General features: G+C 38.3%; 1 protein-coding gene across 1 annotated transcript in view; it reads right to left on the reverse strand.

The window, feature by feature from the left end:
- GRB14 (growth factor receptor bound protein 14) overlaps nt 1–17,686 on the reverse strand; it is a 171,984-nt gene that overhangs the window by 122,528 nt on the left and 31,770 nt on the right. Inside the window, exon 2 of the mRNA XM_053698386.1 lies at nt 6,732–6,888. Within this exon, the coding sequence (XP_053554361.1) occupies nt 6,732–6,888 (157 nt within the window). The remainder of the gene's footprint in view (nt 1–6,731; nt 6,889–17,686) is intronic.

The raw sequence follows: 17,686 nt of genomic DNA on the forward strand, positions 1-17,686 counted from the left end.
TAATAAGTTTAATATAGGTGGCGGCAGGGTCCGAGAGCGGCGGTTTAGGGGTTAAACAATTTATTTAGTTGCGGCGGGGTAAGGGATCTGCAGGATAGGGGTTAATAAATTTATTATAGGTGGCGGCAATATAGGGGGGGCAGGATAGGGGTTAATAGGTATTACGTAGGTGGCGGCGGGGTCCGGGAGCGGTGGTTTAGGGGTTATTAAGTTTATTTAGTTGCAGGGGGCTTCGGGGGAGCCAGTATAGGGGGTAGAACAGTATATTATAGTGTGAGTGCTTAGTGACAGGGGTACCAATAAAGCTGTAGAAAAGCCGAAGAGCAGCGAGATCGGATGAGTGATAACTATCACAGTCCGCTGCTCATCGCCCCGTACTTGGTGCGCGGCTTTTTGACAGCTTTTTTTATAACTTTGGCGAGCGTATTTAGGTCCGCGGCGGCAATGTGAGGTGAGCTTAGGCGAGCGTATTGGGGCCGGCGAAGGCAGGTACATACGGAGCTTGACAACTAGAGGCCACTATATTGTTTTCTCTTTTTTTCACTTTGAGGATTTTTTCAAGACCATCAGATTTGATCACATCACTTACTGGACATATCCTTTATATTTGAATATATTTTATAGATCTTTGGATCTTTTATTAAAAACGTTATTATACTTTTGACATCCACTATCACATTTATTTTCACATTTTTGTTTTTTGTGATTGGTTTAAACTTTTATATATACCTTTCGAATATACCAGACTGTATAGATTACTCCTATCTTGGGGATTCCCTAAATCAGAATGGCGCCCATTAACTAATTGGGAGAAAACTTGGAAATATCAGACTAAACTTCCTAGAACCCTTTCATGGCATTATAATCTGATCCTTGTCTCTAGTAACTCTGATAGGATTTGGCAACTCAGAGCATGGGAATTTGACATGGCAGTAGCTATTGCTGATAAGAATATATCTCGTGCCATTACACTTACAAAAAAAACTTACACTGCACTTATTCACTTGAAAATTATATGAAAATTCTCCTGAGATGGCACTTTACCCCATATAGACTGTCATAGATGTTCCACGACCAATCCCCACTGTGTTGGAGAAATAGTGGCGAGAGGGGATCGGATCTACAAATTTGAGTTACCCGTCCCTTGGTCCTTGCTGGAGACAGGTTTTCCAATGTTGCAAAAAACTAGCGGCTAGATTGCGAGTTGTGCATTAGGGTTAAAAAGCAGCGTTGGCCGGTCCCAACGCTTCTTTTTATGCCCGCTGGTATTAAGAGTTTTGCAGGTACAGGTGTACCGCTCACTTTTTTGGCCAGACTTGGAAATACCGCAAATCCACTTACGTCAATTGCGTATCCTATTTTTTCAATAGGACTTGCATAGCGCCGGTATTACGAGTATTCCAAAAAGTGAGCGGTAGACCCTCTCCTGTCAAGCCTGGTACCGCGTTTTAAAGTCAGTAGTTAAGAGGTTTACACTACAACGCCGTAGCATAAAACTCTTAACTAAAGTGCTAAAATGTACACAAACACCCATAAACTACCTATTAACCCCTAAACCGAGGCCCTCCCACATCGCAAACACAATAATAAAAATTTTTAACCCCTAATCTGCCGAACCGGATATCGCCGCCACTAGAATAAACATATTAACCCCTAAACCGCCGCACTGCCGCATCGCAAACACTATTTAAATATTATTAACCCCTAATCTGCCGGCCCTAACATCGCCGACACCTACCTACATTTATTAACCCCTAATCTGCCGCCTCCAACGTCGCTGCCACTATAATAAAGTTATTAACCCCTGAACCTAAGTCTAACCCTAACCCTAACACCCCCTAACTTAAATATAATTTAAATAAATCTAAATAAAATTAATACAATTCACTAAATTATTCCTATTTAAAACTAAATACTTACCTGTAAAATAAACCCTAAGCTAGCTACAATATAACTAATAGTTACATTGTAGCTAGCTTAGGGTTTATTTTTATTTTACAGGCAACTTTGTATTTATTTTTACTAGGTACAATAGTTATTAACTATTTAATAACATCCTAGTTAAAATAAAGACAAATTTACCTGTAAAATAAAACCTAAACTAAGTTACAATTAAACCTAACACTACACTATAATTAAATGAATTACCTAAACTAAATACAATTAATGAAAATGTTAAAAAATTATCTAAAGCACGGAAAAAAACCCCACTAAATTACAGAAAATAATAAAATAATTACAAGATTTTTAAACTAATTACACCTACTCTAATCCCCCTAACAAAAAAAAGCCCCCCCCCCCCCCAAAAAAAAAAGCCCTACCCTACACTAAATTACAAATATCCCTTAAAAAGGTCTTTTGCAGGGCATTGCCCCAAAGTAATCAGCTCTTTTACCTGTAAAAAAAAATTACAAATACCCCCCCAACATTAAAACCCACCACCCACACAACCAACCCTATTCTAAAACCCACCGAATCCCCCCTTTAAAAAAACTAACACTAACCCCTTGTACATCACCCTACCTTGAGACGTCTTCACCCAACCGGGCGGAAGTGGTCGTCCAGACAGGCAGATGTCCTCATCCAAGCAGGGCAGAAGAGGTCCTCCAGACGGGCAGAAGTCTTCATCCAGACAGCATCTTCTATCTTCATCCATCCGGCACGGAGCGGGTCCATCTTCAAGACATCCGACGCGGAGCATCCTCTTCAAACGACGGCCGACGACTGAGTGAAGGTTCCTTTAAGTGACGTCATCCAAGATGGGGTCCCTTCAATTCCGATTGGCTGATAGAATTCTATCAGCCAATCGGAATTAAGGTAGGAAAAATCCTATTGGCTGATGCAATCAGCCAATAGGATTGAAGTTCAATCCTATTGGCTGATCCAATTAGCCAATAGGATTGAGCTTGCATTCTATTGGCTGTTCCAATCAGCCAATAGAATGCAAGCTCAATCCTGTTGGCTGATTGCATTGTGATCTTCAAGGGGTTAGTGTTAGGTTTTTTTAAGGGGGGATTGGGTGGGTTTTAGAGTAGGGTTTGTTTTGTGGGTGGTGGGTTTTAATGTTGGGTGGGTATTTGTACTTTTTTTTTACAGGAAAAAGAGCTGATTACTTTGGGGCAATGACCTGCAAAAGGTCCTTTTAAGGTCTATTTGTAATTTAGTGTAGGGTAGGGCTTTTTTTATTTTGGGGGGCTTTTTTATTTTGTTAGGGGTATTAGAGTATGTGTAATTAGTTTAAAAATCTTGTAATTATTTTATTATTTTCTGTAATTTAGTGGGGGGGGTTTTCGTACTTTAGTTATTTTTTTAAAATTGTAATTAATTGTATTTAGTTTAGGTAATTAATTTAATTATAGTATAGTGTTAGGTATAATTGTAACTTAGTTTAGGTTTTATTTTACAGGTAAATTTGTCTTTATTTTAACTAGAAAGTTATTAAATAGTTAATAACTATTTAATACCTATTCTACCTAGTTAAAATAAATACAAAGTTGCCTGTAAAATAAAAATAAACCCTAAGGTAGCTACAATGTAGCTATTAGTTATATTGTAGCTAGCTTAGGTTTTATTTTAGAGGTAAATATTTAGTTTTAAATAGGAATAATTTAGTGAATTGTATTAATTTTATTTAGATTTATTTTAATTATATTTAAGTTAGGGGGTGTTAGGGTTAGACTTAGGTTTAGGGGTTAATAACTTTATTATAGTGGTGGCGATGTTGTGGGCGCAGATTAGGGGCTAATAAATGTAGTTAGGTTGCGGCGACATTGGGGGCGGCAGATTAGGGGTTAATAAATATAATGTAGGGTTCGGCAATGTTGGGGGCAGCAGATTAGGGGTTCATAAGTATAATGTAGGTGGCGGAGGTGTACGGAGAGGCAGATTAGGGGTTAATAATATAATGCAGGTGTCGGCGATGTCGAGGGCGGCAGATTAGGGGTTAATAAGTATAAGATTAGGGGTGTTTAGACTCGGGGTTCATGTTAGGGTGTTAGGTGTAGACATAAAAAGTATTTCCCCATAGGAATCAATGGGGCTGCATTAGAAGCTGAACGCTGCTTTTTTGCAGGTGTTTTTTTTCAGCCGGCTCTCCCCCATTGATTCCTATGGGGAAATCGTGCATTAGCACGTTTAGCCAGCTCACCGCTAACATAAGCAGCGCTGGTATTGAGGTGAGATGTGGAGCTAAATTTTGCTCTTCATTCACTTTTTTGCGGTTAATGCCGGGTTTCTAAAAACCCGTAATACCAGCGCTGTCTGCAAGTGAGCGGTGAGCATAAACTGCTTGTTAGCACCGCACCCCTGTTAAGGCAAAACTCGTAAATCTAGGTGTAGGTCTTGCTCTACTGTAAAACCAGAGATAGCTCTTCTCCATATCCTGCCTTCCAAAACGCCCAAATCTATATCTGGACTGATCATCACTAGCTGCTATGAAAATCTGCATAGCGAGATCTTGGAGACAGCTGACTCCCCCTGGGATTTCAAACGTAATAGACACAGTAAATTACTTATCCAATATGGAAAAATGCTTCTATTTCAACCTATTTCAACCTAAATAAAGAGGATATATACTGGAACAGATGGGAAACCTGGTTTCATTACTGGGATGACACTGAGAACTTAAACACTACTTGAGGTCCTCATTGGCCTCTTAGACCTGCACCTACCTCGCCCTACTTATAACAAGCTCTACCTGACCCCCCCCCAGTGTTTACCGAATACCTAAGCATTTCATCCCCCCTCTCTTGCCACACCTGGAACTCAAGAACTACCAGTGATTAGAAATTTCCTAGTAGCCGATTGTAAACACAGCACTGTTTTATTAACACTTTCTAGTTTGGTTTATGTTGTGACCTAAAACCAATGAAGAACATTTATACTAATCACTATTTTTTTACTTATTGGGATATATACAGTTAACTCTAAAGCTTTTATGACAGCTGGTACTGTTCGTTCATTCTTAGCGTATAACTATGATTTGTCTATTTTTACTGATATTTGTGATACAGTCTTATTGTACAATCTGATACCTAGGTTTCCTAAAGTTTGAAAGTTATATATATGATGATACTATTGTGTCTACTCTTTATGGACTACAGAATCTCTGTTCCCTAGAGGATGATTCACAGGACACTAATATCCAGTATGGTACTCTGACTCTCTATGTAATGATGATTGTACCTATATTTCTTTATTTTTTTTTCTCTCTTTTGCCAGTTGATGTAAGCTTATTTAATTAATAAAAATATATTTAAAATATGCCTTCTCATGTCAAGAAGCAAGATTGGATTGGCTCCTCCAGATAAAGTAAGTGATGGGTGAAGTTTGGCAATTAAAAACATTTGCTGCAAACAAGATGTTAATTTGTTTTAAAAATCTTTAGACTTGGTTGCTATTTTATTCTATAGCAAGAAAACAGAAATATCTTGTTATTACACGTTGCTTACTGTCCTTTTAAGTTTTCAGTTCTACACTAACCCTTTGTTGGAAAAAAAGATCGGCCACTGCTTAATATGTAAAGCGCTGCAGCTAAGGGGTTAAAAACTTTGCTCTGACCAAGGAATTAAACAATAAATATGTTGTGCAGTCAAATAAATTCTTGGAGTAGCTCTACCTAAGTTTCATATAACTAAAGCAGTAGCCGAAATAGGAGTGTAATGATCAAATAACACTAGGAAAGCACACAAGTGTAATTCAAATACAGCATACACGCTTTGCAAAAACGATTCTGTAAGTTATTACTGCTAGAGTACCAAGGGCCGAACGGGGAATAAAAACAAGCCCTGGAAAACTATAAGGATCAGCCCTATTTCCTATTGAGCCACAAAATGTACACACACCTTTTTATCTCAAGGGAATTATTTGTGTACTCCTTTCCCTATTTAATTTTATTTCTTCAAAATTAAACGGTTTGTAATTAAAAAAATGCAATATTGTCGTTATATAGGTACATTACAACCATATTTCCTCCATGACTCCCTTTCACATTGAGGAAATAATTATCCATAGTGTGATCTAGAGCAGTGTTTTTCAACCAGTGTGCCGGGGCACACTAGTGTGCCGTGAGAGATCCTCAGGTGTGCCGCGGCAGACTGACAACAGTGCGGGGGTGTCCCTCTGTCAAATCAATATGTCATGTATAGTTTGTAGGAGGCATGACATGACAGCACAGTACAGTGTGTGTGTATATATATATATATATATATATATATATATATATATATATATCCTGTATTAGGCTACAATGTGTGATTTTGTAAAATTTTGGGATGGTGGTGTGCCACAGGATTTTTTAATGTAAAAAAGTGTGCCATGGCAAAAAAAAAAGGTTGCAAATCACTGATCTAGAGAAGCTTTATAGCTGCAATGCCTCACTTGCAGCACCACCCCCTTAAACAGCTGCTGTGGCCCACCGGATAATCTCCTGGTGTCCTGTAGAGTGTAATTTTTAACATGAGTTTGACATGCTGCCAATACTGCCTTTTAAGGGTAGTGACAAAAAGCTGAATGCCCTTTTAAGGGAAATTCCCATACAAATGGCAATGGGTAGAATAGGTTTATTAGTGTTATTTTTGTTTTTTTTGGGTGGTTCCTTTGAGGATGCGTGCGCAATTGGTGACGGACATTACAAACGTAATTATAGTATAGATAATTCAGAATGTTGTAGGAGAAAATATTATTATAGCAATAGGTAGATGTATTCTTACTATATAATATAATTGTAGTACCTATGCACAAGTTAGAAAGGTGCTCAAACATGGTCCAGTTTTGATCATCGACGTAATGGTTCTTATGTATAAGCATCTGGCAGATTTCCTTAGCTGAAATATCATTTGGCACCTCTAGAGCTCTGCTTGTTCCATCCTCACTGTATATTTTTATCACCTGTATAAAAATACAAATGCAATTTGGTTTAAAAGTGGTAGAGTTACCTTTAGGTAGAATTTCTTTTCATTTTCATGGCAAAACGGGATTTTTGGGTCTGCTCATCTTTTAGCATCTTACAAATACAATAGTTTATTTACCACACAAGGTTATATGGTTCCTGCTTGCTTAGGAGTAAGACACTTGCATTTAGAGGGATATTAAAGTCTAAATTAAATCTGTATGATTCCGACAGAGTGTGTGGTTTTAAACAACAGTTCAATTTACTTCTAATTTCAAATTTACTTTATTCAGTTGGTATTCATTGTTGATAAGCATACCTAGATAGGTTCAGGAAAAAGCTGGTGATCGGTGGCTCTGCATATATGCCTCATTGGCTCTCCAAATGTGTTTAGCTAGCTCCCAGTAGTTTATTATTGTTCCTGAGCCCACCTAGGTTTACTCTTTATCAAAGGATACCAAGAGAATAAATTGCAAGCTCCAAATCATTAAAGTTTAATTTTGATGTTACTTTCCCTTTTGAATTTAGCAATTTCAGTTAATATTGTAAATTAAAACTCTATCAATTTGTTTTATTTTATTTTGGTCTTTAAAGTGATTGTAAACTTTAGCTAATCAAATGCCATATATGTAATCTTTTCCATTAAAATACTATCGGCTAGATTACGAGTTTTTCGTTTTGAGTTGTGCGGTGCTAACAAGCAGTTTTCTCTCACCGCTCACTTACCTGCAGCGCTGGTATTACAGGTTTTTACAAACCCGGCATTAAAAGGCAAGAAGTGAGCATTGAGCAAAATGTTGCTCCTTACAGCACTCCAATACCAGCGCTGCTTAAGTCAGCAGTGAGATGGTCGTACATGCTCGTGCACGATTTCCGCATAGGAATCAATGGGGAGAGCTTAGAAAAAGTCTAACACCTGCCAAAAAGCAGCATAAAACTCAGTAACGCAGCCCCAGTGATTCCTATGGGGAAATAAAAGTTATGTCTACACCTAACACCCTAACATGAACCCCGAGTCTAAACACCCCTAATCTTACACTTATTAACCCCTAATCTGCCACCCCCAAAATTGTCGTCACCTACATTATATTTATTAACCCCTAATCTGCCACTCCGGACACCGCCGCCACCTACATTATACTTATATGAACCCCTAATCTGCTGCCCCCAACATCGCTGACACCTACATTATATTTATTAACCCCTAATCTGTCACCCCCAATGTCGCTGCAACTTACCTACACTTATTAACTCCTAATCTGCTGCCCCCAAAGTTGTCGCCACTATAATAAACATATCAACCCCTAAACCGCCGCACTCCCGCCTCGCAAACATTAGTTAAATATTATTAACCCCTAATCTGCCATCCCTAACATCGCTGCCACCTACCTACACTTATTAACCACTAATCTGCTGCCCCCAACGTCGCCGCCACTATACTAAATGTATTAACCCCTCAAACTAAGTCTAACCCTAACACCCCCTAACTTAAATATAATTTAAATAAATCTAACTAAAAATTCCTATCATTAACTAAATTATTCCTATTTAAAACTAAATACCTATAAAATAAACCCTAAGCTAGTGTAAGTCGATCTTCAGGGGGTTGGTGTTTTTTTTTTTTATATATTAATTTTTATTAAATTTTACAACATTACAACAACAATAAAGGCAGAGATCAAGTGAGATGTAATACAATTAGATTATTGATATGTACATTGATACAAAATAAATTTTTTCAGGATGCCCCTAGCTTCAAGTCTCTACACATTTTTGCTAAGGACCTTGGGGTCTCAGAGTATCTAAGTCCAAGTGTATTCAGTTTATACGTTCCCAAGTTTTCAAAATGGGGAGGCATCCGTAGTTCAATTCTCAGCAGTTTAGTGCCATGAATGCAATTTGAGATTATATATCCGTGGTATTTTGTCTCATGCTCTTTATAATAAGTAGAAATAGAATGAAAAAAGAGAAAAGAAGGGGAAAAGAAAGAGGGTGGTATAGCTTAATGGTCTTGTCATTTTATGCTCTCAAGAATCTGTAGTTGCGCCATCAAGTAATGTTACTAGTGTTATCTACTGAATTTGTATGATTCCCATATAAACATTAAGTCATGGTAGAGTGCTAATTGGTTCAGTTTTAAGTAGTGAAATCTTTCTAGCAAAAGGTTTTTTTCCACCAAGGCTATCCATTCTGATATGGTAGGAGTGACTGCTGACTTCCATTTTCTCGGTATTAGCTGGTTAGCTGCGTTGAGTAATATCTGGAACAGATGCTTTCTTATTTTGCAGGTAATTTCAGTGGGGTGGCTCAACATTATAAGCTCTGGACTAGGTATAAGTTGGATGTTTAAAATTTTGTTAATATGTGTAAAAATAGACATCCAGTAAGTTTTGATATTATCACAATCCCACCAAATATGAGAGAGATGACCTCTTTGAGAGCACCCTCTCCAGCAGGATCCTGAGGAGTGTTTATATATGTATTTAATTCTGGCGGGAGTAAGATACCACCTCATTATTAGTTTAATATTTGTTTCCTTAGCTTGGGCCGAGTGTCCTGAGTGCATAAGATTGGAGAATCTATTTTTCCAGGACCCTGCAGGTGATTGAATATGTAGCTCATTATCCCATTTTTTGGTATAAGAAGGAATATCTGGGTAGTGATGTTGTACAGCTAGTTTGTATATTTTGGAAATTACTCCCTTCACTGCTACTTGTGAAGTACATATTTGCTCATATGATGTAAGTGGACGGGTCAACTCTCTTCTAAACCTATGTGACATTATGTAATGTCTCATTTGGTGTACACGGAACCAAGATGTTAGGAATGGGTGTCCTAATAAGTCCAATTGGGATTTATCTTTGATGTTGCCCACCTCGTCTATTAGGAGATGGATAGGAAGGAGCTTCAGGGGGTCTACATTAGAGCTACAATCCAGTGTGGTACCTGGCTTGAACTTTGAGTTAAGCAGTAGTGTGGTAAGGGGTGAGTAACGGGATGATATTTTATTTGACGTTTTGCAGATTTGTTTCCAATCAGACCAAGTCCCATTGGAAAGTGAGGATGATGAGATGGAGTGTTTGTTAAAAAAAGCTGGGTTCCAGCAGACAGAATGTAAATTACATGTTGTTGCTAGGTCAGATTCAATTTGCACCCAACTTTTCTGGGGAGATGTAACTAGTTTATACCATTCATGTATTCTTTGTAGGGATATGGCAAGTTTATAGGATCTGAGATGTGGAACACCCAGACCCCCTTCAGTAGGGGGTTTAAAAAACGTGTTTTTATTTATCCGTGGGGGCCTGCGTTTCCAGATATAGTCGTTTATAATTCGTTGCATGGTGTCTAAATCTTTTTGCGTACCTGGTATTGGAACAGTCTGAAGAATATATAGGATTTTTGGTAGGAGGGTCATTTTTGTAGCTTGTATTCTACCTAGCCAAGATATGTTTTTTGGGAGCCATTGGGATGTAAGGGTTTGGAGTTCTGTGATCAGCTTACCATAGTTATATCTACATAGATCTGTCATTTTTGGGTAATGCAAATACCAAGGTATTTTAGGAACTTAGATTGTTGTTTAAAGGGGCATGTTGATTTCAATATATTGAGAGTGTGAGTTGTTAAATTTAGGGGTAAATATTCTGATTTGGTCATGTTAACTAGGAAGTTTGAAATTGACCCAAATTGTGTTATTTCAGGGATCACTTGTTGTAGAGATATTATGGGGTCTGTAAGGGTCAAAAGGATATCGTCTGCAAAGACAGCCAATTTATGTGTTTGGTTAGCGATAGTTATTCCTTGGATTTGATTGTTTAAACGTATTTTGATAGCCAGAGGTTCAAGGGAAAGAACGAAAAGAAGCGGTGAGAGGGGACACCCCTGTCTAGAGCCATTGCGGATCTCAAAGGGCTCTGAAAGAGTGCCATTAATCCTGACCTGTGCTGTGGGGTTTGAGTAAAGTGCAAAAATCTTTTGGATAAAAGAATCTGGGATATGAAAGTGTTGTAGGGTCGAAAGTAAGTATGTCCAGTCCAGTCGGTCAAAAGCTTTTTCAGCGTCTGTGGATAAAAAAACAGTCGGTGTCTTGGTCTGAGTAGTGTATTCCAGTAGGTTAAGAACTTTGACAGTGTTGTCTTTTGCTTCTCTATGGGGTATAAAACCCACTTGGTCCTGGTGTATAATGGATGGTAGAATTTGGTTGAGGCGGGAGGCCAATATCTTTGTGTAGAGTTTGAGGTTTATGTTCAACAGAGATATTGGCCTAAAATTCGCCGGGGTGTTTGGGGGTTTGCCAGGTTTAGCTATAACCGAGATATTGGCCTGCATCATGGTGTCAGGGAAAGGTGACTCTTCTGTTATGGAATTAAACAAGTTTGTTAGATGTGGGATTAGGAGCGGAGCAAAAGTTTTGTAATATAAGCCTGTAAAACCATCGGGTCCCGGGGCTTTGTTTTGTTTTAATTGTTTTATAGTTTCTAATACTTCTGATGTCTGGATGGGATGGTCTAAGTGTTTACGTTGATCGTCGTTTAGTTTGGGAATGGGTAGATTATCTAAGTATTTATTACAACATAATATATGGTTTTGGGGGTCTCTGTGAGGGAAAAGGTTATATAATTTGTGATAGAATTTTTTGAATTCTCTGGCTATGGATTTGGTGTCTTCTAACTGTTTATTATCTGACGATTTAATGGTGTGGATATAGGTTTTTTGTTGTTGTTGTTTTAATGCCCTGGCTAGGAGTCTGCCAGATTTGTTTCCTTCTCGGTAAAAGTTTTGTTGTAGATGTAGAAGTTGTTTTTGTGATTTAATATGTAACTTAGAATTGAGTTTTTCTCGTTTAGAAATGAGCTGTTCTAGAGTGGAATTATCATCGGGGTTAGATTTGTGTTTAAGATCTAAATCTGCAATTTCTGTGGCTAAGAGATTGATCTCTTCTCGACTTTTCCTTTTAATTTGGGCAGCAGTTTTAATAAACTCACCTCTTATTGTACTCTTGTGAGCTTCCCAGAGGGTGCCCACTGCAATATCTGGAGTCGCATTTGTGGAGAAGTAAGAGGATATATGTTCCGTAAATAATTCTTTTTGAGCAGGATCTAGTAGAAGGGAGTCATTAAGTCTCCATTGAAAATCCCTGAGAGGGGCTGTTGGCCAGTGTATGGTGCAGGTAACGAGGGAGTGATCTGACCATGTTGTATGGCTTATGGATGAGTGTATGGTATGTGACAGGAGTAGGTGATCTACTAGAATATAGTCTAGTCTAGAATAGTTACGGTTGGGGTGAGAAAAGAAAGTGAAGTCCAGTTTATGGGGGTTAAAGTATCTCCAAGTATCATGTAAGCCGAGGAGTTTCAGTTTCTGCCAGATTTTATGCAGGTTTGGTGTTTTGGCTCTAGTAATAGGGTTTGAACAGTCCACTGTAGGGTCAAGGGGAAAGTTTAAATCTCCTGATACTATTAGTGATCCCCTAGCATCTTTAAGGGCTAAGTCAACTACAGAGGTTAGGAATTTATCTTGGTGTGAGTTTGGAGCGTATACATTGATTAGAGTTATTGGCTTACCGTATAGGAGGCCTTTTAGACATAAATACCTGCCTTCTTTATCGCCTATAACTTGTGTCTTGGTAAAAGGAATCGATTTGTGAATTAAAATACTAACCCCATTGATTTTTTTGTGTGGATTAGTGCTGTGGAAATGTTGAGGGTAGTGCGGGGAGAAATATTTTGGGATACATTTCCCCTTAAAATGGGTTTCCTGTAGAAATAATATATGCCCTCCTCTTTTTTGCAAGTCTAGGATAGCTATTCTTCTTTTATTGGGGCAATTTAGGCCTTTGGCATTTTGCGTGAAAATGTTTAAATTTTGTCGTGAGCGGCTATCCATTAAATTCTAGAGTGTTGGTGAACCTGATATGTATTGATATACGTAACATTCTGAGGCATTCAAAAATGACAGTTTGAGCTTATATGAGAGAAAAGGGGAATATAGAGAAAGAAAGAGGGGAGGGAATAGATATAAAAGGGAGAAAGAATAGAACACAGTAGTTAGAGACAGCAGTGTAAACAACATATCTCTATCAATAGGGAGACATACTCCCAACTAAGTGAGAACAATAATATTAAAAGTCAACATCAGATAACAATAAACAGTTTAACCTTAACCTTAAATAGGCTATGTTAGCAGCTCTAGGAGCTCTAAGACACAAAATATATAGGTTTACCAGAACCTTTTTCAGGCCAATTACTTCCTCATAAGAGTTGTGATCAGGCAAGGATATGTCCAAACGAAAGCCGGGGTTTCATCACCCCTTGTCACCAAGTGATGGTGAATCTGATTGTGGGGATTTACGTTTTCTTCTCTGGGATGCCTGTCTCCATTCTCCCCGCTGAGGTAGTGGTGGTGCTTTCCTTGGGTTAGTGCCATCTTCTTGAGGTGTGGAGGTGTCATCCATTTGAGGCCTTGGAATGTCCAGGTCTTTACAGATGTTTGGGATGTCTTTAATGGAAGAGCAGGTGAAGCGTCTCCCCTTCCAGAGGACCTGTAGGTGAAAGGGGAAGCCCCACCTATATGGGATGTTAAATTTCCTCAGTAGCATTGTAAGCGGTTTGAGCTCCCTCCTTTTTGTGAGGGTCCTTTGTGATAGGTCTGCAAACATTTGGATTTCAGCATTTTCATATTTAATAGGTTGCTGCTCTCTGGCTAACCTCATCAGCTCCTCTTTTTCTTGAAAATTTGTGATGCGGGTTATAACGTCTCTTGGTGGTTGCCCAGCTAGTGGCTTGGGGCGCAATGCCCTGTGTGCTCTGTCCAGGCTGATTTTTGAGGGGGTGTCCTCTTTTTTAAGTGTACTGAAAAATTCCTGGAGATATTGTTCGATGTCAGATGGTGAAACAGATTCAGGTATTCCCCGCAGCCTAATATTATGACGTCTACTGCGATTTTCGACATCATCTATCTTATCTTCAAGCTCATTAATGGTGGTGTCTTGTTTATGTATGGTATGTTGGAGTTCAGAGATAGCCTCCGCCTGTGAATCCTGTATATTTTCAAGTGACTCAACTCTATTACCTATATCTGATATGTCCTTTTTGAGCTCTGATATTTCTTCTTTAATGCATTGCTTGACCTCAGCTACAAGGGAAGAAAAATCCTTCTTTGATGGAATTGATCTGAACAGAGCTGAGGGTATTGTGATGTTATCTGGAACCTGGTCGCTTTCAGAATCAGATGAGCTTTGATTTGATCTTTGTTCTGGAAGGGATTCCTCCATGGGAGCAGTTGTTTTGATTTCTAATGCTTTGAAGTAGTTATTTACTGAATGAGTAGTCGCTTTCAGATGCTTAGTGGTTTTGCCAGATTTGCTGATTTTTTTTGGAGACATAGCTAGAATATTTAGCGTGGTATAGTCTAGCTGCGGGCACTGTAGCTTTAAAAGATGTTAGATAGAACTGCTATGGTACAAGGGAATCCTTTATTCTTAGCTATTGTGTGCAGCAGATGAAGGCAATAGAGATAACAGCTACGGTTACATAAGGCTGAGAGTAATACTCCTATTCAACAGAGACTAGTGGTACAAGCTTATATTCACATAGATGTTTGAATAGGGAGTATGTGGCAAACAGTCCCAAGTTCCATTGCGATTGCACATATAATGCGGTATTTGTAGTGTTCCTACTATTTACCTTTATTGTGGACTTTCTGCTTAAGCTTCTTAGCTACTGGTTTTAGATATCCCCTTTTTAGAGGGTGCTTTACTGGATTTTCCTTTTCGCTCTTTAATGTATTTGTGCTGTTGCGGGAAGGTCGCATCGAAACTTGTTGTTGAAAGTGCGCAACAAACTCTAGCGCAGGATGCGGCCTGTTACGGATCTGCCGTTGCTCTGTATAAGCCTCCGGTTGTAAAAGGGTAGGTGTTGTGTGTGTTCAGTGATCTTACCGGAGCTGTCCTTATATGAAGCCTCACATTCTTGTTGTCTTAGGCAGCTAGAGCTGTGCGGTTATCTTCCGATGAGGCCCGTTACACATTGGGCCTGTGTGTGCTTGGAGCGTCGGCTGTGCAGGCTAAACCTTTGTGGTGGGCAAAGTAAGGGCTACAAATCAAAGTCCATGATAAGCGGGACACATCTTAAGGGTTTATAGCCCAGTAGTGCAAGGTGGCTATCGCCAATTATGTTCTCACTTAGCAAGGGACCAGGAGCTCAGTCACACAGCAGCCATCTCCTAGGCTGGCTAGCTCCGCCCTCCCTCGGGGGTTGGTGTTTTTTAACGGTGTATTGGGTGGGTTTTATTTTTAGGTTAGGTTTGGGCTGCAAAAGAGCTAACTGCCCTTTTAAGGGCAATGCCCATCAAAATGTCCTTTTCAGGGCAATGGGGAGCTTAGGTTTAGATAGTATTTTATTTGGGGAGTTGGTTGTGTGGGTGGTGGGTTTTACTGTTGGGGGGTTGTTTGTATTTTTTTTTACAGGTAAAAGAGCTGATTACTTTGGGGCAATGCCCCGCAAAAGGCCCTTTTAAGGGCTATTGATAGTTTAGTTTAGGCTAGGGTTTTTTTATTTTGGGGGGGCTTTTTTATTTTGATAGGGCTATTAGAGTAGGTGTAATTAGATTAAATATCTTGTAATTTGTTTATTATTTTCAGTAATTTAGTAGGGTTTTTTTTTACTTTAGCTAATTTAATTGAATGTATTTAATTGTTGTTAATTTAATTAATTTATTTAATTATAGTGTAGTGTTAGGTGTTATTGTAACTTAGGTTAGATTTTATTTTACAGGTACTTTTGTATTTATTTTTGCTAGGTAGTTATTAAATAGTTAATAACTATTTATTAACTATTCTACCTAGTTAAAATAAATACAAACTTGCCTGTAAAATAAAAATAAACCCTAAGCTAGCTACAATGTAACTATTAGTTATATTGTAGCTAGCTTAGGGTTTATTTTATAGGTAAGTATTTAGTTTTAAATATGAATAATTTAGTTAATGATAGGAATCTTTAGTTAGATTTATTTTAATTATATTTAAGTTAGGGGTGTTAGTTTTAGGGTTAGACTTAGGTTTAGGGGTTAATACATTTAGTATAGTGGCGGCGAGGTTGGGGCGGCAGATTAGGGGTTAATAAGTGTAGGTAAGTGGCGGCGATGTTAGGGATGGCAGATTAGGGGTTAATAATATTTAACATTTGCGAGGCAGGAGTGCGGCGGTTTAGGGATTAATATGTTTATTATAGTGGCAGCGACAATGGGGGTTAATAAGTGTAGGTAGGTTTCGGCGACATTGGGGGCGGCAGATTAGGGGTTAATTAATATAATGTAGGTGTCGGCGATGTTGGGGGCAGCATATTAGGGGTTCATAAATATAATGTAGGTGGCGGTGGTGTCCAGAGCGGCAGATTAGGGGTTAAAAATTGTATTTTAGTGTTTGCGATGCGGGAGGGCCTCGGTTTAGGGTTAATAGGTAGTTTATGGGTGTTAGTGTAATTTTTAGCACTTTAGTTATGAGTTTTATGTTACTGCGTTGTACCATAAAACTCTTAACTACTGACTTTTTAAATGCGTTAGGACTCTTGACGGGATAGGGTGTACCGCTCACTTTTTGGCCTCCCAGGACAGACTCGTAATACCGGCGCTATGGAAGTCCCATAGAAAAAATACTTTACGAAGTTTACGTAAATCGTTTTGTAGTAAGGCCAAAGAAGTGTGCGGTGACCCTAAACCTGCAAGACTCGAAATAGCAGCGGGCGTAAAAAAGCAGAGTTAGGACCTGTTAATGCTGCTTTTTTACCCTAACGCACAACTCATAATCTAGCCGTATATGTGTACCTTTTTTATTTTTAATATATCAGTGAAAAGGGTTAAATCCTTGCCTATAGTAATTCCTCTATTACAATGTTATGCTGGCCCACTGGGATTAAATCTTTTTTATGACAATTCCAAATGAATTCCAAATGTGTGTGTGTCAAATGACACTCTTGAAGTCCAGCCCTTTAAAACCCCTTAGGAAGCCTATTTAGAAAGTGGGTGGGACTGTTCTCTATGTCACAGTCCAGCCAAAAGAGGAAATTGGTGGGGGGGGGGGCAGAGAAACAGTACATATCAAGTAGGATTATATTTTTTTTATTGTAAAATATATATTCACTTTTTAAATAAAAAAAATACGCAGTTTTAATTGTACACATATATTTTTCATTGCAACATTCCTAAAATCTGAAATTTACCATTACTTTAAGTTGTGCCTCATTTATTGTAGGGGCAGCATACAACAAGGCAGGCAAATCTAGATATGTATAAAAAAAATCTCTAATTTAAGCATAAATGTTTGCTATTACTTTAGTTTACGTTCCATAATATTTGGTTTCAGACTGAGTACCATTCTGAATGTCATTCTTTACCACAAGCTCTATCAATTCTCAGAAATACAATCTAATCTCACAGCTAGTGACATACTTGGTAAACATTTCAACAATAACTTCCTGGTTGATAATTAAACAATAAAAAGGTAGAAAAAGTGTTCTATTAGCCTATCAAACATGCCTGCAAATAATGTAGATCAGAAAAGTTGTAAAAAAAATACATCTGTCATCTGAGTAGAACACTATAAAAATCACCAATAAAATGAACATGACAGTCTATCTCAAGAATAATCTTTATATGAAAACCAGTTTGCAATGTTGTAGAAAATAAGAGGTGCCCACCCTTTGGTGCTGTACAGGTTGACAGCTCATTTATACCTGTACATAAATATTTGTTAAAAAGATTTAAGGCCAGATTACAAGAGAAGTGCTAAAATAAATGCAATAG

The sequence above is a fragment of the Bombina bombina genome, chromosome 1 (assembly GCF_027579735.1).
Source record: "Bombina bombina isolate aBomBom1 chromosome 1, aBomBom1.pri, whole genome shotgun sequence".
NCBI lineage: Eukaryota > Metazoa > Chordata > Amphibia > Anura > Bombinatoridae > Bombina > Bombina bombina.